At 42.5% G+C, this 27,629-nt stretch overlaps 1 protein-coding gene across 1 annotated transcript in view; it reads left to right on the top strand.

Moving 5' to 3' along the window:
* LOC124776439 (SAM and SH3 domain-containing protein 1-like) overlaps positions 1 to 27,629 on the top strand; it is a 342,406-nt gene that overhangs the window by 1,405 nt on the left and 313,372 nt on the right. Inside the window, exon 2 of the mRNA XM_047251441.1 lies at positions 16,405 to 16,802. Within this exon, the coding sequence (XP_047107397.1) occupies positions 16,405 to 16,802 (398 nt within the window). The remainder of the gene's footprint in view (positions 1 to 16,404; positions 16,803 to 27,629) is intronic.

A 27,629-nucleotide genomic window follows, 5' to 3' on the forward strand; every position in this document is an offset into this window, starting at 1 on the left:
TGCTTGTCTGATGCATGTTAGAATGGTAAAGAAAGGGGTGTGCTCATCTTCTGTTCTTATTTAGCAGCTCGAGTTTAGATACATGTTTCTGGACGCGTCTGCAAAATTTTAGTGTGTTGAGGATGCAAAAAGGAAAATTCTTTAATGCGACAAAAATGTCACAAGAGCTTTATTTCTCTGCTAGGTGTCCTTGGAAGATTTTAACGCTAGTGATGTTCAGAGACGGTATTGAAATTGTCTTTGTTGTTTTAGAGATACTGCTGAAAACGTAGTCCGTTTCACTAAGGCACAACTGGCACCTGAATGCTAATGATTGTGTAATACGCTCAGAATAGCCAGTCGTTAGCTGCAGCTTTAGCCAAACGGGCAACCAGCTCTTCTGGTATTTCCGCGTCTCGTACACCAAACTGTTCATTGCCCCCCTTCAAAAGGAAATCCATAGGAGGTCAGAATGTCTCTGAAAGAATGTTCATCACACGGCAGTCTTAACACAGTCACTGAAAACCCCTTAACTCAAAACATCCATGGGAACTTGACGGGGAAACAATGCACATGTGACATTTTTGTCACATAAAAAAAGTGTTTCTATTTGTCTCCTCCAAACACTCTAAAATTTCGTATATGTAGTTTTTTTTTTTACCCCTACGTAATGAAATGGGCCCGGATTTTTATGCCAAGTCATATTTTTTTCGTAACTTTATGATGAACTTTACAACAATTTATGCACAAATCCAAATATTATAGTGTAAAAGAATGTTTTCTTATTGTGTATAAAAATCATATTTGTACCTTTTCTTAGTAACAGCTCATATTTTGGCCACTTTTGCCATACTTCGGCCAACTTTTGCGAAAACTGCAAATATTGGTTGTATCTTTAAGGACACAAGCATAAATACATGAAAATGTTGCTCACACGACAATGTTTCACGTGATATTATCACAAATAAACACAGTAGTTATAACAAAGCTTTGTTTATCAAGACCACAGTAGACAAACAGCGTAACACACTAGTCTATTCGCTGACGTAAGACATAGTTGCGCTGGTTCGACGTGACCTCTCGAAGTCAACAAAGGCGGCTTCCGAAATAATAAATTTCACACACATGCTACGTGGTCACATTATTCATTTTGAATACAAACTCAGTCTAGTTCCACGTTCCACATGCCGTAAGTAAAGTGCTCCAACAATACGATGTTTCGAGGTTTCTATTTGTGATTTTGGGGGCAAGTTCTTCAACACTGACAAGAAACCGTGTGAAGTTAGTGCAGAAAAACACTTTAATGTGCAACAACTCTGTAACACCGCCGTACACAGCAGCTGTGCGAAGAGAAGTGCTGCCAGTGACAGCAGACTAACGCTGTTATTTGAGTTTCGTGTCCATCTTCAATCATTCTTATGGTTCGTGTTTCTTTTTTTTTCCACACACATGAAGACATTTAAAAAATAAGTCTTAGTTTCAAACACTGCGAATGGCACTCACAATTTTTCGGAAGTAAATATTGTGTTAGGCCTATGTAGTATATAACAAGGTCAACAAGAATGTTCTTAAATAAATTTATATGAAGTCATATTTTATTTTTAAAGCCAAATATATATAAGTTTTAGATAATAAATGCTTGCATATTTCGCTGTTTTAAAGTCATTAAAATCCCAGTCATAATAATGAATTTGTTCCTATTTGTGAATTACAGTTGATAGCAACCAGTCCCTTAGGCCAAATCAGTTTCTGGACGCGATGCCCATTTTCAGTAGCCTGCAGCTGTATAACCCGAAAAGTAATCCGGTAAATAAATGTAACGTATTGAGCATATGTAGGCGAAAAGATCCACTACTATTGGACACACTATTGTTGACGAATCACTGGCAACAGTAGCTATTGTAAAATACGTAGGAGTTACCGTCCCGAGCGAACTAAAGTGGAATGACCACTTAAACTACATGGTAGGAAAAGCAGTTTCCAGGGTGAAATTCGCTGAGAGAATCTTAAAGAAATGTAATTCGTCCATAAAATAAGTTCAAAAATGGCTCTGAGCACTATGGGACTCAACTGCTGTGGTCATCAGTCCCCTAGAACTTAGAACTACTTAAACCTAACTAACCTAAGGACATCACACACATCCATGCCCGAGGCAGGATTCGAACCTGCGACCGCAGCAGTCGCACGGTTCCGGACTGCGCGCCTAGAACCGCGAGACCACTGCGGCCGGCCATAAAATAAGTGACTTGTGTAAACACTTGATCGACCGATTCGTGAATATTACAGGTTTGGGGTAAACTTTTTCGATGTTCTCTGTCGATTCAATCAGTTAAGGATCCCATAATCCACAGCAACACCGCAGCAGGACAGCAATGCGTAGTGTAGGCAGTCTCTTTAGCATACCTGTTGAATCCCCTAAGTGTTCTGCAGATAAAACACAGCCTTTGGTATGCCTTCCTACAACATTATCTACGAGATCGCTCCAATTTAAGCTGTTCGTAATTGAAATTCTTAGATATTTAGTTGAACTGATAATCTTTTTTTTTATTTGTGTGATTTACCGTGTAACCAAAGTTTAACGGATTCCTTTTAGTACTCATGCGCATGAACTAACAACACTTTTCGTGATTTAGGGTCAATTGTCGCTTTTCGCATCATACATATATTTTGTCCAAATCATTTTGCAGTTGGTCTTGATTTTCTGATGACTTTGCTAGATGGTAAATGACAGCATCATCTGTGAACATCTAAGAGGGCTGCTCAGATTGTCTCCCGTATCGTTTGTATAGATTAGGAACATCCCGATTCTATTCTGGGGGAGTCTGCTCCTTCGTTTGCAACAAAGTTAAAGTGAGGCCGTACCCCTGCCAAGATGAACATTGCAGTAGTCAGCCAAATAAGGTGACGACGACAAAAATTGGTGGTCGGTAACCACCCACTGAAAGTGCACGAGCTAGCAGATGTCGTAGGCATTTTAAAAAGTGCTGTACACGCATTCTGATTGAAAATTTGGACATGAGAAAGCTGGTCGCTAGATGGACGTGAGCATGTTTCAGTGTTTGGCGATGTCTCGCTGCAAAAGAAACGAGTTTCTGCTTCGATTCACAACCATGGATGAAACATGAGTCCACGACTTGGCATATGAGACGATGGCACAGTAAAAACAGTGGACTGAAGGAAGAGAATTAGCTCCAAAAAAGGCGAAGACAGTTCCATCTGCAGGCAAGGTCTCGACAACTCTTGTTCAAGAAAAGTAGTGCTAGAGGAGGATGTCCCCTTACAATCACAAAATATTTCTTATGTTTTATTAGGCTTTAAATACTTCGTTAGTAAAGGGTGATAGGAGCTAGTTACTGAAGATACATTTTTCGAGTGATCCTATTCTCCCTAGAAATTCTGTCTTTGCCTCCGTTTTCCAGCCTTTCTGAACAATCGAGAAACAGGCAAAGAGAAGCAGACAACAGAAAATATTTCTTAACCTATAAAGAAACCTCTTTAATAGTCGTGGGAATCAGATATAATCGATGTCGATGTTTTCGCCCGCTGATTGGTATTACAAACTTGACACGATCCGTTCGTGGCTGACTCGGAAAGTTCTTAGCAGCGATTTCTGCGCAGTGCTTGTCCGCTTAGAAATCGGGGAGCCTAAAGTTTGCGCAGACCGATGCTGTGGCTAGAGGCGTGTCCCGGCTACAGCTTCAGAGCGCGCCCTTGCTTGCCGGGGAAGGGGAATTTCCTGCTGCTACTGCTGCCATTACACCGAATTTCCTGCCTCTGCCATTAGGCTGCCTGAGAGCATTGCCTCTGCGGAACTACTGGCTAGCTTTCAGCACTTGTTATGTACTCCTACTTCTACTTCTGTATTAAAGCTCCATCCCACGATTTTGCAGCATTTCTCGTGATATGCCAAAATTTGCGAAAGTCGAGAGCAGCCCCGGTATAAGCAGTTTACTAAAGGTTCCTTAAAGCATTTTCCAGATCACTGTGACTAATACCCCAGGTTTCTTACACTACCTGCTCTCATATATACGAGAAAAATTAAGTCACGAAATTTCAACCCTGGATAGCTGATGACAGTAGGAACCAAAATTACTAATGTTGTGTAGGTCGACAACGCACCAGTTTTAAACTACGGAAACGTGGCGCCACGCGTTCCGATTGGCTGCGAAATTGGCCTGTTGTCGGATGTACATTAATAAAACCGACAGACTGCAGCGATGGATTTCTGATTGGAAATAGAGGAAAAAGAGTCCTAGGATCACGTGTCCAGAAATGCATCGTTGCTACGATAGATAGCGCTGACGAATGAAAGATCGTCTGACCATGTACAGTATGGTCATTGTGTATTGCAGGCTGTGTGAGTGAGGCAGCGTACTGTAAGCATCAGATAGTATTTTAGTACGGCCAAGTAGATGGAAACCGTCGAGAAGCGGCATGGCTATACCAAAACAAGTACCCTCACCAATCACATCATGCAATATTTCAAGCCCTTTTTATTTGTTTTTGTGATCATGGGTCCTTTCTGACAGACAAACGTGGAGGGAGGCGGAGAACTGTGCCTACACCAGATTTGGAGGACCTGGTTCTACAGGATATTGAGACAGCTCAACATCATCATCTCCGGACGTTGGAAAGGACGCGGAGCCCTGTAGCATGCCCTGCTAGATCACCGGACTTAAACCCCATGGATGTTTACGTCTGGGGGCATCTGAAAAGCGTTGTGTATGGTGAACCAGTTCCTGATGTCCAGCCCCTTCAACAGCGTGTTCATGACGTCTGCGAAGCTATCGGGAGGGAGGCCGGAACGTGCAAAACAGTGCAGCAGTCTATGATGCGACGTGTGAACGCTTGCACTGCATCGCTTGGAGGTCACGTTGAACATCTGTTGTGACGTGGATGCAGTGCAGCTCTGTATTGTGTTCCGGGATGATTTGCTGTCGTTGCACCCACACCGTTCATTTCTGGACACATGTTCATAGCACCTTTTTTCCTCCAATTCCAGTCAGGATTCCATACCTCCAGTTTGTCGATTTTATTAATGTTCACTCTATGTATTAGGCAACTTTGGAAACTACCTTGTTGTAGTGGATCTGATATGAGGCTTATGAGATGAATTTTTGGCTTCTTGATATGTCTAATGCACGATTTTTATTTTGGTTGTGTGTGTGTAGGTCTCACTAAATTGTGTATTTTAGCTTATTACGAACTATAGTTGAGTGCTGTGTAAGGTATCTTTAGTGGCGTTCACTTAACGTTTTCCTTGCACTCGTTCATAGTTTTGGGCGGTTATTAGTTTGGCATCATAATTTTCAGGATACGTCACTGCACTTTCTGTTAGCAGTTGTAACTCGACGGGACTGGTCGACCTAAATTTACGAAGTGCAAGTGACCGTGTAATCAAATGGTGATGTAAACTCGTTATGTTACACAGAATGAAGATAATTTTATTAGGTAACACTGATTAATTCCACATATGGAATTCTGAGCCGAAAGAATGAAATTAAAGTTACTCAGAAGTAACAAAGCCATACATTGAAAAAAATCATCCCCTAGAATTAAATATTGCTCCCACAAGTATACAGTACCAATATTGTTGAATGTACGTATGCATGGACCCAGACACGCATACAGTTACTCGAAATACAATGGGCGTCCAACCCATGGAATCTGTATAATATTGGAACAATTCTGCCCCCAACACATGATCGTCAGCTATCAATTTCAAGTCTAGATTCAAGGCTTATTTCAATGTAGCTGTTCACTGCTCGATGAAAAAAATGTTTATCTGTCCTATCCTGTACGGAATGCTGCCAGTTTTGGCAAAAATGTGTGCCTGTTTTCCTTTACTTCCCTCAAAATGAACTGTCTGTTTTCCCACGGCACCGGACAGCTCACAAACTGTCAGTCAGTGGAACAATGTTTGTATGTGCTCCACTATCTTGTGCTTATTCGTTGGAGGTGATATCCGTAAATGTGGTTCTAATGGCAGGCTCTCTGACGCACTCACCGAGGCATCAGACTAAAATTGGCAAAAGGAGTTGAAGATTTATTGGTGGCTACTTGGCCAGCACGCACGGGTGGCCGGCCGCCTCTTAAGACTGGTTTGCTCTGATACAGTGGGATCATAAAGCAGCAAGCTGTCAAACGCACGGCCTCTAATACGCTTTTAACTGCCACTGCAGCGTAGAATTACAATGAGCGGTCTTCGGGGAAATTTCTTGCATTGTTAGGCCGCGCAGGTCACGCATACCCGTACTTATAAATCATTCCGCATAAGAAAATGCTCTCAGTCTCTGCACACGTTGCGGCGCAGATAACAAAGATTACAGTAATGGTGGAATGCCGTGCTCTTTGTGGGTTTCTCTGGGGTGTCTAGATAATGACAGCGCGGTGCCGAAGATTACACAGGAAGCTACACCTTAATTTCTGTTATTACTGCCTGATATAATTCAATGATCTCAGATGTATGCTTTTAAATCAGTTTGGACGTTTCCAGTTTCACTTGTACTTCGGAGTTTATACCATGCTGAGACGTGAAATGGCATGAGATTATCAAATATTGTAGCACAGAGGGAAAGGAAATTTGTGGCACAACTTGACTAGGAAAAAGGATAAGTTGTAGGACACATCCTGAGACATTAAGAAATTATCTGTTCGTTAATGGGAGGACGTGTGGTGGGCAAAAATTGTAGAGGGGGACCAAGGTTTCTACAGTAAGCAGGTTCGAATGGATGTAGGCTGCAGTAGCTACAAGGAGGAGAGCGGCACAGCATAGACTAACTTGGATAATTGCATCAAATCAGTCTTTCAACTGAAGACAACAACTACAATAAGTAATTCATTCGAGCGCTATTTACTGCAGTTTCGTTGAATGCTGTTGAACAGCACTGTGTTCAAAATATACTCTACGAAAAAAAAGAAACGATGCACCACGAAGGAATTGCACGCCAGATCATTATCCGCATGGCGGGTGACAGTGAGGATGATATCCTACCGTTGTTCGGGGCGTCTGTAGGGACGTCTTTGTTGGGCATCGGAGCTCAGTTCGAAGGGGGACTTATCACTGAAGATAATTCTGCTCTAGTCAGTGACATTCCAGGCCTGATGACCAGAGAAGACTTGTCTGGAAACGCCACGAACAGTGATGGACACCAACCTGACTGTCATCCGCCATACGGCACGACAACCAGGAGATATGGTCGGGGGTGCAATTTCGTATCAAAGCAGGACCCCTTTGGTTGTTATCCGATGCACCGTTTCAGCACTGCGATACGTTGACGATATTCTACGTCCGTATTGTTGCCCTTCATGACAAGCCATTCCGGGCTTACATTTCAGCAAGTCAATGCTCGCCCGCCTACGGCGAGTGTCTCTACTGCTTGTCTTCGTGCTTGCCAGTAAGGTCATCGGACCTCTCCCCAGTTGGGGACGTTTCGCACATTATGGGCATCGCCTTCCAACCAAATCGGATTTTTGACGATCTAGGGCGCCAATTGGACAAATCTGCCACGATGTCCTTCAGGAGGACATCCAACAAATCTACCGATCAATGCGAAGCCCAATAAGTGCATACATAAGGGCCCGAGGTGGATCAATGTGTTATTGACTTGCTCAAACCTCTTTTTCCTGAATAAATCATCCGTTTTTTTCTGAAATCATATTCATTTGTCTGTATATTTAAGTCACATGTACCGATTTCCATCCTATTCGGATAATTCCTTCGTGATGCGTCGTTTTTTATTGTCTTGGAGTGTAATTATCTCTTCTACGCTAGTTTCAGTCCCAATAGTCTGTGATACACTTCTGAATTCGCCTGGAGGTTAAAACACTCAGTAAATAAATTGCTTTTGAGTATATCTACATTATTTATTTACTACTTAGAAAGACTAAAAACGCATCTTTTTCTGTGTTGCAACGCCAGTATTGCAACGTCGATACCATTAAAATTTTTTTGGCGTCCCTCACACACTCATCATCAAGGCGACACAGTACCATTCAAGATGTTCACTGACATGTAACTGCAACATTACCGTGATATTTACTAGCATCTGTATCATCACCATCATCATCACTATCGACTGTTTGATGACATCCACTGCTGGATAAATACTACTTACTGACTTTTGCGTACATTATGACCACTTTAAGACTACATACGTCCATACTTATCCGGTATATAGGCTACCCAGGTTGTCGTCTCGATCTGTTCTCTCTTGTAATCCAGCAAAGGACTTCAGTGTTCCACCCATTCGTCTGGCTGCATGACACGCCCTTCTACGTTTCATTCAATCACACTCGTAACTGCGTTTTCCATTCCAGTTCGTTCTCTTACCCATAGGTTTGTTATCCTGTCTTTCCTCGTAATTCCCAACATCTGATGCTCAACAAAATCCAGTGACAGACGCTAGAAGAGAGGCTTGTGCATCACTTAGAGGTTGAATATTGAAATATTGAGAGATAACATCCCAAGAAAATTCGGGCAACATATTGGTTCCTGCCAACGACATCTCCATCTATGTGACTTAACTGCAATTCACACATACGTGCCTGGCAGAGAATTCATCGAACCACTTTCACACTGTTTTTCTACTTTTTCACTCTCGAACAGCGCGCGGAGGAAGTGAACACTTAACTCTCTCCGTGCGAAATCTGATTCCTTTATTTTATTATAGAGATCACTTCTCCCTCTTTAGATGAGTACCAACACTCGGAGGAGAATGTTGGAGATTAAATTTCGTGAAAACATCTTGTCGCAATTAAAAACGCCTTGATGAAAAACGCCTTTGTTTCAATGATTGCAATCCCATTTCCCTTACCATATACATTTTTCCCGTATTTCTCGGTAATACAGAACGAGTTGCCCTTCTTTGAACTTTTTCGATGTCCTTCGTCAGTCCGTCTGGTATTCCCACATACATCTCTACCAATAATCACTAAAAGGAAAATAGAGAAATTAGATGCCATGCAAAGCTTCAAAGATAGTCATTTGTACCACGCGCCATTTTTGAACAGAACTGAGAATGATGGAACACACAGTGTTACCAGAACTACTGTCCGCCAAACTTTGACTGCCATAAATCACGGAAGGTAACACACATTGAAACTGAAATCTACAATAATACGAGTAGATATCCATCCCACACTGGTACTAGGAATTATTCATAAACCATCGCACAGCTTGAAAACGATGGAAAAGAGCCAGTATTACAGCTGTGCTTAATTTTGTCTAACGTCACACTTCTCTACACTGCACTTACAATAAAGAAAACCAACACCACTAATTTTTTGATAGGATAGAATTTTCGGACTGCGATAGATGCACTCAGATTTACGCTAACTCGGAAGATTACTTAAGACATGCGGTCAAAATATCAGTTGTTTTTACAATTGATTGCCCAAAACCGACTGTATAGCTCATTTGTCTGTCACTTGACTGGTATACTGCTGCAAGGAAGCCAGATCTTGTCGACTGTATCAAAGTAATTCATGTAGCGAGAAGACACAGGTTATTTGAGCTTCTGCCATCTACGCTTCCATTCTGGGTCATGGGGTATATGAGGAATAAAATTTCCATCTTTAACGTGATCTTTCGACAGGAGCGAGCTGCATGTGGTGTCAGGTCTAAGAATTCACTGATCTGCTTGGAGAACACGTATCTCTCTCTCTCTCTCTCTCTCTCTCTCTCTCTCTCTCTCTCTCTCTCTCTCTCTCGACTAGTTCGTCCTTCAGTGACGCTTTAGGACCCGATCCGGGCGAGGAGCGTTCGTGACAATGGTGTCTTCTCATCTGAAATCCATTTAACTATACTAATATGGTGGAGAGATGAAGACAGTCTTCTCCAATCACCGGAGATATATATTTCAGTATATCCAGAAAAATTAAAAGAAACATTGAACATCGCTCTCCTTTGTTTCACTGCAAAGTCTCTTCGTGCTAACTGTTTAATGGCTCGTCAGAACTGATAGTAGTTCCAGTTATTAGATACAATGCCTGTCAGGCAGATCTAAACATGCAGAAAAGCGTATTGTTACACCTGAAACTGCACCTGAGAACACGATATATCTCCCACAGTATCCTGTCGTACGGGAGGCATTTAGTATCAAAAAAATAATGATCAGAACGTAAGATTACTTTACACCTACTGGCACCATGTCTATGCCATGTCTGTTCTTCAAGACATAATGAAATTCATACGCAGCAATAAATATTTTATCTGAATGATGAATAACCCTTGGTTATAGAATGACGACGGTACTACGTATTAAATACAGTTTGGCAGAGCCGTAAGTGGATATCAGCAACCTTCCAGTCCTCCTGCGGTGCTTTCATTTCATCGCAGAGGCAATTCTTTTGTTTCCACTTGGTTTGATTACATTAAGAAAATCGGTTTCTCCCGCGCATCCCTTGGGACTGCAGGATCGGGTGGGGAACTCAGGCCGCAAAGCTTGCTTAAGACAACTTCTTCTCAGTCGTGTGTTACCGGCACAATATGTCCTGAATATTTTTCTTTTCCTCCTATGGATTCTCCCTCTCAGCAGACTTCAAAGGAAAGCTTCCATCAACTCTTCGCGATTTTTTTTTTTTTTTTTATACGTACTGTTCGTATACGAGTGTTACACGAATAAATCCAAAACTTCTTGCATTTATTTTTCTTGATCTCAGTGCTTACACGAAGAGACTTTCCTTCCTAAATCTATGTATCGGGGATTAATTTGCCGTTTCGAAAAGTTTTTAGTAGAACTGCCCGCAGACACAGCAGTCACGAAAAACTTCTCCATCGTTTCTGAATATTAGCTCCGAATAAAAACATATTTATAAATATTTTAAGCAGTGGCTCGCTATCCGAAAGTGTCTCAGTTCCTACTTTAAAGCTTATGGAGTAAATACTTCGGGGCAAAATATGCTATGATTTTGTAAGAGCCATTTCTGAATGTTCTGATTGCTCTTTGTAGCTCATTAGTAATAATCGTACCACAAAATCAAAATGACACGGACACGCTATCTCCGTACTTGCCTTGCCTGGACAGCAAAACGTTTTCACATTGACACTGCGCTCAGGAATGAAACACATACATCATTACCACTGTAAAGAACTGATGATGGCCTACATTAATCAGTGTGGACAATTAATAGGCTAGTTCCTTTAAAAACGAAGTCAGTCATTCTTCTCCCCTTATCGCAACTAACGATCCGTCTCTAATGACCTCTATATAGAGACTACCTAAAATTTTCTTTCTCCTTCAGCACTCTAACAACGAAATACCTTGTGAAATGGGACACAACAAGTTGCCATTAACACTCGTGACTGCGCTAACGAATATCGGTGCGACGAAAGACAGGTTTTTGTAAGCGGGCAACGAGAAAAGTCTGCTCCTGTGAGTTGTGTTTGACCTCGAAGCTGCCTGTGAATAACGAGGCAGACAACATGAACGAAGCACGCAAGGTAGGAGAGATTCTTGCCGAGGCTTTAGACGTGAGGCTGTTGTTGGCGTATCAGCAGGAAAAGTATGCCGGGGAGCACATTCCACGGTAGGGGGCACATTCTCAGCTAGTGTCCGTATACGAGCGTTACGTAACGGATACTGACATCCGTGAACGTGTGAGAGCCTGTGTCGCTCCAACTGGAATTTGTTACTAAGTTTCCTCTCTAGTAGTGAGTTTATTTCCTCTATCGTCGCTTCTGGAGAGAGTTCGTTACGCTTTGTCGGATCCTAGGAGGTACATTCGTGCTTCGGTGATCTTCAGACAAAAATGCACATAGGAAAAAAAAGGCTCATCTCTTTCCGAGACGCTGCAGCACTTGGCCGGAAGAGTGAGCGATAATCAAGAGCCTGTGGTTCCAGGATGTCCATCGGTCCCCACTGTGTAGACACGCGTGCGAAGTGTCTGCGCAGGTGTGCGTCCACTAGTACTTTAAAGGCAAATTAGGGACCTCACTTTATAATTACACCACTTTGTTATTGCGCGTGGCTTTCCGTTTGCGTACGGGACGTTTCTCTTCTACAGGAACTTTTATTAAAAACAATGCCTTCATTTCGCAACTACGAGAGTTAGATAGGAAGGTAATACCTAAAAAAAAATGTAACCACTATTTCTGCCTCGGTTTCGCAAATTCCCACAACTAACCATATTTTGTTAATGAGAACGAGATGATTGAAGTTTGCAGTTTCGGGGGCACTCAGGAATCACGTTTCCGAGAACAGGAGCCAATCACACGATGATTACTCTCGATATGTCTTCATGTCTAACGCAAGGACAAGATTTAAACAAAAAAAAAATCCTATGAAACATAAATATTTCATCGCAAATGAGTTATTTCTGTTGTAAGTGAAAACGGTTTCTTGATTTGAAAATTCTCTCGTTCCCCCTTCCCCCTCCTTCAATCCTCCAACCTCTTTCCTCATCCTCTCACCCCATTTTGCTTTAATTTTAGGAAGCTTTCCATCTCTTTCGGGCACAAGAACGTCATAAAGAGTCGAATCAAACTCCAGACGCGGTCGGAAGTTGATGTTAGAACCGAGAAATGGTCCCAAGTAGAAATTAGAATGTTGTTTATGCTTTTTTATAAAAAAAAAATTCCGGTTGTTTCCGAATTGTATTTGATAGAATACCAAAACAAGTTTAGTTTAATTAGTCCTTTAATTATTAGGATGGTTGTTAACAAAATTCTGATTCATGGTCAGTATCTTAGTCAGCTTTCTGGCTACCTGTTGCTATAAATATATCCTTATTTTGCTGTTAAATGTTTAAATTTGATGAATAATATTCTTATTTTATTTCATTAGCATCGCAAAAATAGAATAAGAACGCATACAGAATACATTCCGAAAATTACTGGAAACCACAGGAGAAAACATCTTTACCATAAAATGCCGTGTAAACGTTTCAAAAGAGTAAGAAGTATGTTTCTATTCGCCTGTGGAAGAAGACACACACGGACCTACAGCTAAACGCCAATAACTGCCACTACCCATCGAAATGTAAATCTGTGCTCACCACCCTGGTACACAGAGCGCTAGCCGTATGCGACAAGGAGAGTCATTCTACCAAGCTGCCGCATCTGCGAGAGATCTTTCGCAGAAACAGCTATTCGGAAACTCGATTAACACTCGCTCTCCAGCAGAGAAAGGAAAAGAAATAAAATGACGCAGAATATGGAACCAAGCGCCTGTCGTGCCCTCCGTACACAGGACCACCCCACAGCCAAAACTGCCAGGATAGTAGAGAAATAGATTATATAAACCATTTTCCTCTCAACCGTAAAAATCGAGAATATGCTTAGTTCAGTCAAAGCCCAGCTATGACTACGGGCCCCTGGCTTCTACAGAATCAGCTGTGAGTGTGACGTACAGTACATCGGCCAGCCACAGCGATGCTTCTCATAGCGGTTTTCGGAGCAAAAGAGTAGCGTTCGCCTTGGCTAAACAGACAAGTACGCGGTAGCGGAGTACAGTTACAACGAACGACACATGTTGTTTTTCAACAGACAAAGGTACTGTACCGCGCCAACGCGTTCGGTCATCAAGGAGGCAATCAAAACACGATTACATGATGGTTCAAATGGCTCTGAGCACTATGTGACTTAACTTCTGAGATCATCAGTCGCCTAGAACTTAGAACTAATTAAACCTAACTAACCTAAGGACATCACACACATCCATGCCCGAGGCAGTATTCGAACCTGCGACCGTAGCGGTCGCGAGGTTCCAGACTGTAGCGCCCAGAACCGCACGGCCACTCCGGCCGACCAAGTACATGGTCTTGTCAGCTTGTACAGCTGTTTCCAACTGAGTTCCGGACGGTATGTGCGCTAGCAAAAATGTGTTGCGAAAGCTAATGATGTGAAAGCGGCGTAGGCAGTGGACGGAATAGACAGGACTCGATGCACAGACATCCGCTCAACCACACCATTGCCGCTGGCCCCCCCCCCCCCCCCCCCCCACACACACACCCAAAACCTGAGACGGCGTTGCGATAACAGGACGACACGACTCAGCTAATAAAGCGAGAACATTTCATCAACAACGACATGTTTTTATTTATAAAAATAATTGCAGTATTAGTGTTGCTGATTATCAGATACATATATCTCAATGTGTTACATAAAGCCGGCCGCGGTGGCCGTGCGGTTCTAGGCGCTCCAGTCCGGAGCCGCGCTGCTGCTGCGGTCGCAGGTTCGAATCCTGCCTCGGGCATGGGTGTGTGTGATGTCCTTAGGTTAGTTAGGTTAAAGAAGTTCTAAGTTGTAGGGGACTAATGACCACAGCAGTTGAGTCCCATAGTGCTCAGAGCCATTTGAACCATTTTTTTGTTACATAAAATGGAGTGTGTTTGGTAATGAAAAACAGAAATAAGTTAAATAGATACAATTTTGATTCATGTTGTCCTCGCAACGCCGTTACCAAGATGATTTAGTCAGAGCATTCAGTTCGCAGTACTTCACATTTGCTGCTCAGTGCATGATACGACTGTTAATACTACGTATTGGGGCGCAAGTACATGTAACTGACACAGTCACTTCGCAACGATGAAAGGCTGCACAGCAACAAAACACCTTGTCGCTGACTTATCATGTAATTCCTTGCCTGATATCAAATTAAATGAAACTCTTCGCTTGTTACTTTTTTTGCACAGACATTTCCTTACTTTTTTGTCTTTAAGAACGTCCATTTCCATCATTTGTCTCTTTTGCAAATAAAAATTAATGTTTGACTGAATTTGGTGTAATAGAAGATAGGAATTTACGTTCGTAAGTGTTCTGACATAATCCATTTGCTGTCTCCCTGTTTCTGGGTGTCCTGAAACTGCTGTCTCCTCATTGATTTTCGGGGTGAGAATCTCTCCTACAACATGAACAATGTGTTCTTTTGATGTCACCGTAATTTGTTTTCATTGCCCACGTTGGATCTTTTGCATTTGTTTGTATGTGGTTCGTATTTTCTTTTAGTACTTTTATTCGTTGTTTGCAATGTCCAGATTTTGCGCTAAAAATACTAGATCACCTTTGAAAGGAAGGCAGTTGAATTTAAGCCCACTCGCTTGATAGCGTAACATGACGCCGTTTGGGATATTGTAGAGACTCATTTTTATCTGCCACTCTTGAGTTACCTTCTGTAGGACACAATCAGACATAATTGGTGAAAGTTCATATTCTTATTTCACTGCAGTTTTGTTTTCAAATGGTTTAGATAGGTTACCAAAACCATCACTCTCATCATGATCATGATGATGACGATGATGATGACGATGGTGACGACGACGACGATGATGACGACGACGATGATGACGACGACGATGATGACGACGACGATGATGACGACGACGATGATGACGACGACGATGATGACGACGACGATGATGACGACGACGATGATGATGATGATGACGACGACGACGATGACGACAATGACGACAATGACGACAATGACGACAATGACGACAATGACGACAATGACGATAATAATAATAATAATAATAATAATAATACAGCAAGCATTATTAAAGATCCCAATACCACAACAGATAAATGCAGACTTTGCAAACAACAAATAGAAACAGTAGATCATATCACAAGCGGATGTACAATACTAGCAAATACAGAATACACCAGAAGACATGACAATGTAGCAAAAATAATACATCAGCAACTTGCCATACAACATAAACTAATAAAACAACACGTTCCCACAAACTAGTATGCACCACAAAACGTACTGGAGAATGATGAATACAAATTATACTGGAACAGAACCATTATAACAGATAAAACAACACCACATAACAAACCTGACATCATACTTACCAATAAAAAGAAGAAATTAATACAACTAATCGAAATATCCATACCCAATACAACAAATATACAGAAGAAAACAGGAGAAAAAAATTGAAAAATACATCCAACTGGCTGAGGAAGTCAAAGACATGTGGCATCAGGATAAAGTTGACATACCAATTACACTATCAACTACAGGAGTCATATCACACAGTATCGACCAGTACATCAACGCAATATAGCTACATCCAAGCGTATATATACAACTACAGAAATCCGTAATTATTGATACAAGTTCAATTACCCGAAAGTTTCTAAATGCAATGTAACATATACCGTACAGTTAAAAGGAAGTCACGCTTGATCAAGGTCCGCGTCACTTTCCATTTTTAACCACACATAACGTCTGAGAAAGGAAAGAATAATAATAATCTTTGTTGTTATGTATTCTAGTCCTGAAGGCCCTATATTTGCCAGTTGAAATAAATGCATAAATAACAAAATTTCCTCAAACTTCCAACCATGCCAAGACAATGCATTCGCGTTAATGCATAAATATACTGTCAAAATTATCAACATAAGGCATACTGTGACAAGAGATAAAATATCCTTCCTCCAGTTTGAAGAGTGTTGCGCTTTGTGGTTTACAGACTGGCGAGCGGGGCTACCTGGAGGGGCTGGCTTCGCGGTACGCGGACCTGTTCAACACGCACTACGGCGACGTGCTGGAGCACCTAGACGAGCTCCGGCGCCGCGAGTGGGACGAGCTCTCGCCGCGGATGCGTGTGCTGGGCTCCGGCGCGGGGGCGGGCGCTGCGGGCGGCACGCCGGCCTCCACGCCGGACTCGAACCCCAGCCCTCAGCAGCTGACCACGTCGCTGTCGCAGCCCATTTACGTGCCGGGCAAGTACCAGCCGTCCAGCTGCCTCAGCGACAGGGAGGAGGACGAGATCTACGGCTTCGGCTACGGCGTCTACGGCCGCCAGGTGCTGCAGCGGCAGCCGCCGGCGCACAAGGTGCTGCTCTCCCCTCAGGTGCCCTACCAGAGGTGAGTCACACTGCGTAGTCAGCTTTTCCTGTTTTGGAAGATAAGCTCGCCGAACAAAGTATCGATCAACCACTGAAAGAGAACATGGGTTTATTTGGCCCTGTGGATGGCGTAGAACCCTTACCAGGCGCTCATGTTGTGCAAACTTACCTCGTGCATTAGAACCTTCGTACAAGTTTCTCATTTCAATTGCTATTCCGTAGAAAGTGGTGTAGTTGACGTACAATGTAGTGGTCAAGCCTTTCCCCGAAGACTGCACTAGATAAAATTAGAATTACATTTTAATAATATATATATATCAACGGGGACAGATGAAAATGTGTGCCCCGACTGGGACTCGAACCCGAGATCTCCTGCTTACATGGCAGACCGTCTATCCATCTGAGCCACCGAGGGCACAGAGGATAGCGCAAGTGCAGGGTCTATCTCGCGCATGCCTCCCGGAGACCCACATTCTCACCTTGTATGTCCACACACTCATTACTCGTGGAAGACATTCTTACCAAGTCCCGTAAGACTTCGGGGAATACGTGTGCATCCGCACAGAAGAAGTAGGTCATGGCCGGTGTTGCCAGAACTACGTACTTACACGGATATGGTGTCTGTTCTTTCGGACATGTCCCAAAGAACAGACACCATATCCGTATATGCACTAGATAAGGTGATCCATTCTTTGATTACTTTAGCGTATCGGCACGTACCATTTCCTCCTTCCTGTTATCTATGAAGCTCTCGTAAATGGTGTTCCCAAATGCAGATCTGGTACGCACTGGATTCTTCGGAAGACCAGTGATTCTTAGTGGTGAGTGTAGCTATTTTCTGTGAAATAAATTCCGGGATGCCATTCTGACGCGTTTATTTTCAAATGCAAGACTCTAGTCAATCTGTACACTTGTTCGCCCACTGCTTGAATACTGCTCACCAGTGTGGGATCCGTACCAGACAGGGTTGATAGAAGCGATAGAGAAGATCCAACGGAGAGCAGCGCGCTTCGTTACAGGATCATTTACTAATTGCGAAAGCGTTACGGACATGATAGATAAACTCCAGTGGAAGACCCTGCAGGAGAGACGCTCAGTAGCTCGGTACGGGCTTTTGTTGAAGTTTCGAGAACAAACCTTCACCGAGGAGTCAAGCAGTATATTGCTCCCTCCTACGTATATCTCGTGAAGAGACAATGAGGATAAAATCGGAGAGATTAGAGCCCACACAGAGGCATACCGACAATTTTCTTTCCACGAACAATACGAGACTGGAATACAAGTGAGAACCGATAGAGGTACTCAAAGTATCCTCCGCCACACACCGTCAGGTGGCTTGCGGAGTATGGATGTAGATTTAGATGTTTTGCCACTGACATGCACTGAGTATTCTCTCTCAAGGTGCAAGTCCCCCTCTACGGTACAGGAATTGTGCACACGGGGCGGAAAGGGTTGGCGCTAACACGTGTACTGTAGTTGTGGCCCTGATCAAACAATAATGATTACTAATTAGTAATGGGGACTATCTGTTTCTGTAATGAAACAAGGGTTACAAATCACGTACATTTATCGGCTGTGAGTTCTATGATTGCTCAGAACAAACAAGAATCAAACACTCATAATGTGAAAATGAGTGCATATAAATCTTTGTGGATCTTCCGAGAGAAAGGACTGGAAAAGTTCTCAAAAAATAAACCGAACGAACAACAAATCGTGTTAACTGACTGCTAATTGCAAAATCAAAATGTTGGTGATGATGGCATCGGAAGGTTAGTAAGTAAAGAGAAATAGAGGCCAGTGAGTAAGATCATGGCCGAAAGATCACCCAGCCTTTTCGGACGCCGTTTGCTGCTACACTTTTGAGGGAGACAGACGCTGTCATGGCGTGGCCCTCTGCTCGTGAATCCACTACTTCTCTCGCGGTGATTAGTATGTTCTCTACGCCTCTCAACGACCAAGTGTATTTCCTATGGCTACCGGTGAAGAAGTGCGTGATACATAGCTGTCCTGCTCCGCCTAAACTGCGCTGTTGGCCAGTCTGAAACCGCGTATTTTATTTCACCAGTCTGAAAACTCCTAACACTTTCGTTCTGGAAGGTTCAGAGTCACTTTTTGAAAGATTCCAAACGCCGACCTATCCTAATTCCTCCTCCCAGAAACTTGATAATGACACCCTATGGCACATCGCCGTTCCCGAAGTTTTCGCGTGCCATCCTATCAAAGGGCTGGATACAGCCCGAGACGTTTCACAAATACCGTACAATATTAACAGTTTAGTATCATAAAAGGATTCCTTTCACAAAGTTAAGAAGTTCCGAGAGCATGGTAAAGCCGAATATCCTACCTGGACAGTAACTGATTACATTCTATTGGCGACTCTCACATATGAACAGGCGCGGGGTATGTCCTGTCACCAACTGCGAGCTTGGTGCACTCCCGAAATCTCTTGCTTACCTCGTAATACTTGATAGCCCTTCGTATATCTTCAATAAGTTAAAATTATTCATTTTTTATTCAATGTACATGTTAACTACATTGTGGTATTATTGTCTTAATGCTCTGATGAACCGTAAGCTGCTCCTAATGCCAATTACGTCGAAAAATGACTTAAATCATTAATATTTAATGAAGTAAAACGGGCACTTCAAGTCAGAACACCAGTGGTTCCCTTACATCTTTACTGCCGACTAAGATCTGTTATCAAGTCTCGCGTTCCCCTCTCCACTCCTGTGGTTCACAATCGCACAATATGGCCTGGTTGCTACATTTGCCTTCATGGGGACCGACTTCCTGGTCACTGCCGGAATTTCCTGGACACTGATTAATGCAGCGAATTGACTTCGTAAGATTTGAAAAATAGATCTCTTAAAATAACGGAGACCTCACAAAGTGTCCGTCCACAGTTAACGAATGTGGTGTCGATGAAGTGTTGTGTATTTGTTAGTCGGTTGTATGGAATTAGCAGAATTAGATGGGTCGACAAGGCGACATGGCAGAAAGAAGGCTTCGAGAATGAATATGACCATTATCACACCTTGATGAAGCTGCCTGATTTGTTGGTGTGTCAATGCAGGCCGTCCAACACCTCTAAGAGGAATGGTGTACCACTCACAGTCATGTAACGGTGGTATCAACAGTTGTTAAAGATTCTAACAGACTTGGACTGGAGGCGAATGTCACACTTTATCAATGGACAAGCAGTTTCAAACGAGACAGAAGTTGCTGCTACATTAAATGAAAGTAAAATTCTGACAGTTTCCTGGTGAACATTGGGAAGGGAACTGGACGTTTGGAGTCACGCACCTTCTGAAGGCCATCGCTCACAGCGGTGCATAAAGCTGCACGTCTTCAGTAGGCTACACTTCACAGAAACGAGATGCCTGCCCTATGGAGGCCCGTGGGGTTGGGCAACGAGTCGCGATTTGGGCTCTTTTTCAAACGATGCAAGGTGTAGAACACACCTACGGCCCAAAGAGGCGTTTAAAACACGGTGTGTGGAAGGTGTAGTTCTAAGGTTTTCTGGTAGTCATTTGGGCCCCATTTACTTGGGTAACGGTGAACATGTTTGTTTCAACAGGTACTCTCGTTTATTCTACATCTTCACGATGAGTACACTGTGGACACTCCTATCTATCGCATCCTACTACATCATTAAATCCCCTGGGTATAATGTCACAGACAATGTCTGAGACTATTTAGAACAGTCTGTGAAGCGGAGCAATCAAGATCTCTGGAAGTTGGTTACTTTATGGGATTAATCATCAAAATGGTTCAAATGAATCTGAACACTATGGGACTTAACTTCTCAGGTCATCAGTCCCCTAGAACTTAGAACTACTTAAACCTAACTAACCTAAGGACATCACACACATCCATGCCCGAGGCAGGATTCGAACCTGCGACCATAGCGGTCGCGCGGATCCAGACTGTAGCGCCTAGAACCGCTCGGCCACTCAGGCCGGCGATTAATCATCAATGAGTGACTTCGGCTGAATATGGTATCCCTCAAGAAACTCTTGCACTCTCTTCCTCGCCAGATTTAGGCTACTGTCAGTGCTGGCGGCGGTGCTACAAAGTATTAGTGTTTGTGCTGGAAGTGACTAATTTTTTATCTGGTGTCTTATCTGGCTGATCCCGTCTCCTGTTAACAATATGATGACATCTTTTTACGCAGTTTGGTTGTCAACTCTTCAGCTGAAATACAAACTAATATAAAGGGACGGCTAATGTATTGGCACTCAGCGTGTACTTAACTGTTCAAAGAGAACAGTGTGTAGTTAGCCACTGCAGCTAAACACTATATTACTGCAGTGATACTACTACTGATTACTCTGTCCGAGTTTTACGTTATCCAGTCCACTGGAATTATTTCAGACACAAAATCGTCCTCCTTGTGTGAGGCACTGTATCTTCTGGAAATTCCGAAACCGCACCCTCAGGGGGCTCGTCAGGAGTCATTCCTCCTGGAATATCCCGCGAGAACACAGCACCTACCGCGCTCCCGCACAATCCACTCGTTTATTTACAGTATCTTTGTCTCTGATCCTCCAAAGATTCTTAACAACTAGACTAGTTGTTAAGAAGTGATGGATTTTGCACGTTATACTCACTGTTGCGATGACAGAACCGGCCACTCACTAGTATGCGGAACTAATGAATCTGACGTTTCTCGATTTCTAAGAACACGGTTAACTGTCTCTCGACTTGCAGAAGGACTTTACTGCGATTTACTGCCGTTCGGCTTCGTTGCGAGTGTTAATTGAACGTTAAGTCTTCATAGTAGCAGTAACTCCTTTAATTGAGTTGTCTAAGAGTAAATGAAGGCGGTTTGGGGTCTACTTTCGCCAGCTGACTTAGTGCTCCTCTTTGGTTTGCTAGCAGTATCAAAGGGTAGACTCATTCGACTAGGTGCACATTCTAATTGATCAAAAATTTGTGCTCCGTGGCAGTTACTTCAAATCTGAGGGTACCAAAAATTTGGGATCTCCCGTACGACGTTCATCGCAAGGCCGCGATGTATGTGGTTCGACATTGACTTCTGCGGACCAGTGGGAGAACAGTGGTGATTCTAAGAAACTTGTGTAGTATCGGCGTGAAAGAAGGTGACACAGGCAGTGGAATATAACCAACTTGTAAAAAAATAAAAGACAGGCTAGAAAGCCGACAATGGTTAGAATTCATTAATTTCTTGAATTATCTTACGTATTAATCTGCCAGTTACTGCAAGTCTCCAGTGCGGTTATGATTTTCGTATGTGAAAAAAAAAGTACCGTAGCTCAGATTCGACGTTAACCCGTAGTTGCCTCAGGTAGTGGCGATTACATTTTCAGCTCAGAGTAAAGCGAGAGCATACGCCTCTCAAGATTCGTACCTGTGGATTTCTAGCCAGCCCTCAGGTTGAGAAGTGCTCTTTCTTTAGCCTTACAGAATACTTCGTAGTTTTCATTTATTTTCATACGGTCTATTTGTTAGTATAATGTGGTCAATGTGGTTTAGCAGCAAGAACACTTACTCTCCTGCCCTAGAGGTCCTGGGTTCAACCCCTGGTAGGAGCAGTGATTTATCCTCGTTTCAGTCCCTCCAGGATGGCCTCACATTCATTCAGCCTGTTGTCAAACTGAGTACTGGGATCCTTCCCGGCATCGAAAGGCAGCTGGGGCCTGGTGGACATATAACAGTCAGAATGAGGCGTGGGCGCAGAAAAATAGGCGGAACGATCAAACACATAATAACGACGGTACTCGCAAATCTATTACGATATGGTCGCAAATTACAACGTATCTGTCTCTCGACTAAGCAACATGCAGCATCCGTAGCACGGCATAGTTGACAATTGCACACAGCATGAATTCATGTCGCATGCTATCCTTCAGACCAGGAAGAGTCCATATACTTCCTTGGTAGGCACTATCTGTCAGACATCCCCACAACTAGAAGTCACACAGATTTAGGTCGGGGGACCTGGAAGGGTACATACTTTGAAATTGCCTAGAGATGATGTGGTAGTTACCAAAGGTTTACAGAAGCAAATTTTTCACCTAGCACGTGACATTTGTTGTCGCCCCATCTTGCACTGAAGTAGTGGTGTGGACACAGTTGCGTTCTTGCAAAGCTAGTATCACGTGTTGTACAAGGAGGTCCATATGACGTGCGCATGTCACTCTACACCTAATAGTTACATGAGGTGCCATCTCCACGAAGAAAAACGGACGAAGAATGGAGGAGCTTGTGAAACCACATCACACAGTCACACAAACTGGGAGCATTGTATGTTCCTGCTCGACATTTGGCGGATTAGAACCACACATGCGGAGGTTCTGTGCATTCGTGGCACCGTGTAGAGTAAAATACGCAACGTCCGTCCAAGGAGTATTCCCCGGCCATATGTCACCCTTTTCCATGCGTGCCAAAAAACGAAGCCCGAAGACACGGTGTTGTCGCCCGTCTTGGGGCTTCATTTGGTGCATAGTCTGAATCTTGTAGTGATGCCAGTGTAAAATGCGCTTCAAAATCATTTGACCTGTTGACCAGGGGAGTATCAACTCCTGTGACACAGCTCGAGCATTGGCTGCAGAATGTGAGGCATGTGGTGTACGGTCGGCTACAGCTACAGCAACATAATCAACAGCTGCCATGGGAATGGACCGCCTCCCTCCCCCGCTGCACCAAGTAATGCACATTTTCTTCAGATTTCTTGATCATATTCTTGACATGGGGCCTCTTCGTAATGTGATATTTGCCAGCAGTGCACGGTCCTTCTTCTCAAGAGCCAAGGCATTTCAACTTTCTTAACCCGTTACACCAACAGTAACTTCACAAAAGTAATCAGCACGCGTCGCCAAACGACAAATAGCATCTCATGTCAAAACAGAAAACATTTCACATGCTGAATGCTTACAGCACCAAATTTTAACCTGACGGCAAAAAGAGGAACATTTTTTCAGCGTACTCCTCGAGCACACCGAGTAATGAACATACCTTTGATGTTTGAGCATCCAGCGATGTATACAACCCGCACTGAAGCTCTCGGAACACAGTTTAGTTATTATCACCCCTGGTACTTGGTATAAAGAGGACCACTTTCCTCTTCCTCTCTCTCTCTCTCTCTCTCTCTCTCTCTCTCTCTCTCTCTTTAAATTTTCTGATTTGGAGGTAGCTGTCACATTGTCAATCTCGTGGAAAAGCAATATAAAAAATAGTTTCATTCTCCTGGACTATTAGATCCAATTGGGCTTTCCCTATCTAAAACTACGATGAAGTGCTTTCAACAGTTCTCCTCATTATACTATTACTTCATTAATGGCCAATAAGTTACTTTAATTTCTGTGAATGCTGGGGACTGAGCAATTCCATTAATTTACTGCATGAGTATTAAATCTGAATCAGTCAGTATAAGCTACTGCAGAAGGCTCTGCTTTCGGTTCCCTCTCATAAGATTCCTAGCTATGGCTGGTTGTTTACTATGTTCTATTTAAGACTTAGAGCAAGTGTGACTTGTTATTTAGTTCCTATAATTTTGGAAAAGCGTCTTATTACTATATCACAGAGGAAGAGCAGAAACAGAGTATTATACATGTTTCTCCTCAGTTTCTACCGACGTAGGCGATACGAAATTTGAGTACGTTGAACGCAAAGATACGGCCTTACATCTCTGAACTAACTTCTCACTATGACACTTGTCTTTGTCATCACACTCACCTTTCATTTACAAACTGGTTATCTATTATGGGCGAGGCCCCTGTCAAAATTACAACCGTTTCAGTAATCGTAACACTTCAGTAACTATACGAGACATTTCTGAAAAGTAATGCCTCCGAATTTTTTTGTGTCAAAACTCTTAAGGCTTTATAAATAAAACTAACGTTATTAACATTCTGCATATTTATTCTTCATGTCTACACATTTATTTCTCAACACAGTCACCCTGGCGACAAACACATTTCGCCCAACGAGAGACCAGTTTCTTGATATCGTCAGTGTACAACGTTTGGCTTTTTTAACGGGGCCACAACCTCACCTTTGCTTCCATCGCTTATCACTATCAAAGTGAAGTCCTCGAAGATGTTCTTTAAGTTCTGGTAACAGATGAAAATCGGATAGAGCCAAGTGGGGCCTGTATGCAGGTTGATCGATGAAGTGAACCCAAGACGTCGGATTGTTGTGTGCGGTCTGGCATTGCCACGGTGAAGGAGAGAGTGCTCCACGTGTAGATGAACTCTCCCAATTCGAAATTAAATTACAGCATGCTGTTCCTTACTGACCTACATAGTTACGATACACACAGTCATGTTACACACTACAATTCGGAGCCCTCTAGCGGTAGAGGGCTGCAAATGTGTAGACATGGAAAATAAGGATGTGAATGTTGAGAAACTTGTTTTATTTTTAAAAAATTAAGAGTTTTTACATAAAAATTCGGAGGCATTATTTTTCTGCTGGCTCTCATAACAAACAGGTACATACTTACTGTTGTTTACTCCCAGTAACACGAAAGCAGGAACTGAAATTGCTGAATAAGATAAAAATGCACAGTCAGTAAATAACATTAAATGGGACCGTGTACTTGACAGCTCGAAATTGATGTACCGAGGGAAGCACCCCAGGCAATAGTTTCAATTTGCAGGAGGTGTTGGCAATCAACGCAGTAGCGATAATAAAGGGATAAATGGCAATCTAGTACTAATGAACACACAGTCTGGCAAAACACTATCGGCCTCCGCTGGAGATCAATACGGGATCTACATTTGCATATGAGTCTGTTAATTCTCGTTCAGTTACTCATTTCCGTGCAGCTGTTTACTGTTATCGGTTTATACCTGCTGCGCATGTGTTAATCTCAGCGGCTGGCACCATGTACTCCCTTTCAGTATCTCATTTGTAAATCACTGTCCCAAGTCAATCATTGCCTCACAATGAAGAAACCAAGGAAGAATGTCAAGAATTCATTTTGTCTTGTACTAAATACACCATAATGCAAACAAAATGTTGATGAGTACAGAATGCTCAATAAAGCTGGGATTGGAAACCTCTTCCCCGTAGCTTAAAGTCGTACCCTTGTTTCTCCTTTTCCAAGTTCTTGGAGATTTTTTAAATTCCTAGTAGAAACATCAACATAAGTCACTTAACTTAAAAATCAGTGTGTTTTATTGCGACTTCATCGCTACATGTCAAATGCAGATTCCTATTGCGGTTGGTGCTTTTCGCTGTTGATTTCAGTATTCGAAATAACTTTCACATCTTGGAAACTCTAGTTTTACAACTTTTCTAACTTTTCTTCATGGTTGTTAAATCGAGGCAGGTACCGGGAATGCTTCATTTATTATTGCTGCCACCTATTTCTGTCATTTTTTGGTTTGGTATATGTATTCTTTGTCATTGATCTCCTACGCTTTACGAGAATTTAATATTCAAAACGAAGAAGTTTTTGGTGTGTGGGCATAAATATAATATTTTGATTTTCAAATTTTTTATTATTTCTGACTCAGCTTTACTTGCTTGATCTATACAAAATTTCTCAATACCAAAATTTCTCAATACCTTAAGTTAAGAAAGTCGCTTACAGAAATCATCTGTCGGATCTAGGGGAACCAGAAAACCAGTTGTTAACGTTGTATGTTAAGTTCAGAGTATGAGATTTAAACGAAAAAGGCTACCACTTTCCAGACTGAGGTCATACTATCTTATGTATCCGACATTAACTAAAATAATGAAAGAAAAAGTTTTAGGTGCTCGTAAACGAAGTTGCAGCGATACACTTATTTCTCTCTCTCTCTCTCTCTCTCTCTATTCTGAGATGATTTTTGTACAACATTTCTTTCATTCGGGTTTAAATTCATTAGCTTTTATAATTTAAATCAAAATTTAGAACTGAAACAGTTAAACATCTGTAGCACATCATTTTTGTTTCTCACTTACTGATACTCGCTGCATTCAATCACACTTCGACATGTATTAACTTTCTGTAAGACTTTGATTTTTTTTAGGGTTCCGCATTCTACAAGGAAGATTATGACTACTAAATGTATTTCACAGTGTTTAAAACAAGAGCTCCAAAATTTGAGGAGATTTTGGATAACGTTGCACTTCCGAATGAGTGGAAGCAGGGATATAATTTAGCAGTTCCATAAAGGATTGTGAGGACTCCAATATTTTGTTTTCTAATTCGTCCCTCGTTCCCAACGAAAAAGCGAAAACGGAAGCATAAAATGTTTCTCATTGTCCTTGCCTTTATACGTGGCATCGGATTTTTAAATGCTACCATCGAGCGAAATACGTAGGCTGAATGAACTGTTGTTTGATGCTAGTGAAAGCGATCCTCAGACTGCATTGTGATTTACCGTCATTATAAAAGTGAAAATCAAAAAACCGTATAATCTCACTAACAACTGGCATATAAATTATTACATTTCTGAGTTCTGATAACAAATCTGGATTGTAACTTCATTACTAAAGCTTGTTGATTTATTATTAATTAAGAGTCGGCCGCGGTGGCCGTGCGGTTCTAGGCACTTCAGTCCGGAACCGCGTGACTGCTACGGTCGCAGGTTCGAATCCTGCCTCGGGCATGGATGTGTGTGATGTCCATAGGTTAGTTAGGTTTAAGTAGTTCTAAGTTCTAGGGGACTGATGACCTCAGATATTGAGTCCCATAGTGCTGAGAGCCATTTGAGCCATTAATTAAGCTCATCTGGAAAATATCAAAGCACAGTTTGATCCACGCTTCGTTAGTGCTTCTCCCCTGTTTTACAAACTGCGTAAAAGCTCTCCTGAATACTTTTTTGGACTAGCACTACTGGAAGAAAGGATACTGCAGAGACCTGGCTTAGCCACAGAGTAAGGGATTATT

This window comes from Schistocerca piceifrons, chromosome 1 (assembly GCF_021461385.2).
Source record: "Schistocerca piceifrons isolate TAMUIC-IGC-003096 chromosome 1, iqSchPice1.1, whole genome shotgun sequence".
Lineage (NCBI taxonomy): Eukaryota > Metazoa > Arthropoda > Insecta > Orthoptera > Acrididae > Schistocerca > Schistocerca piceifrons.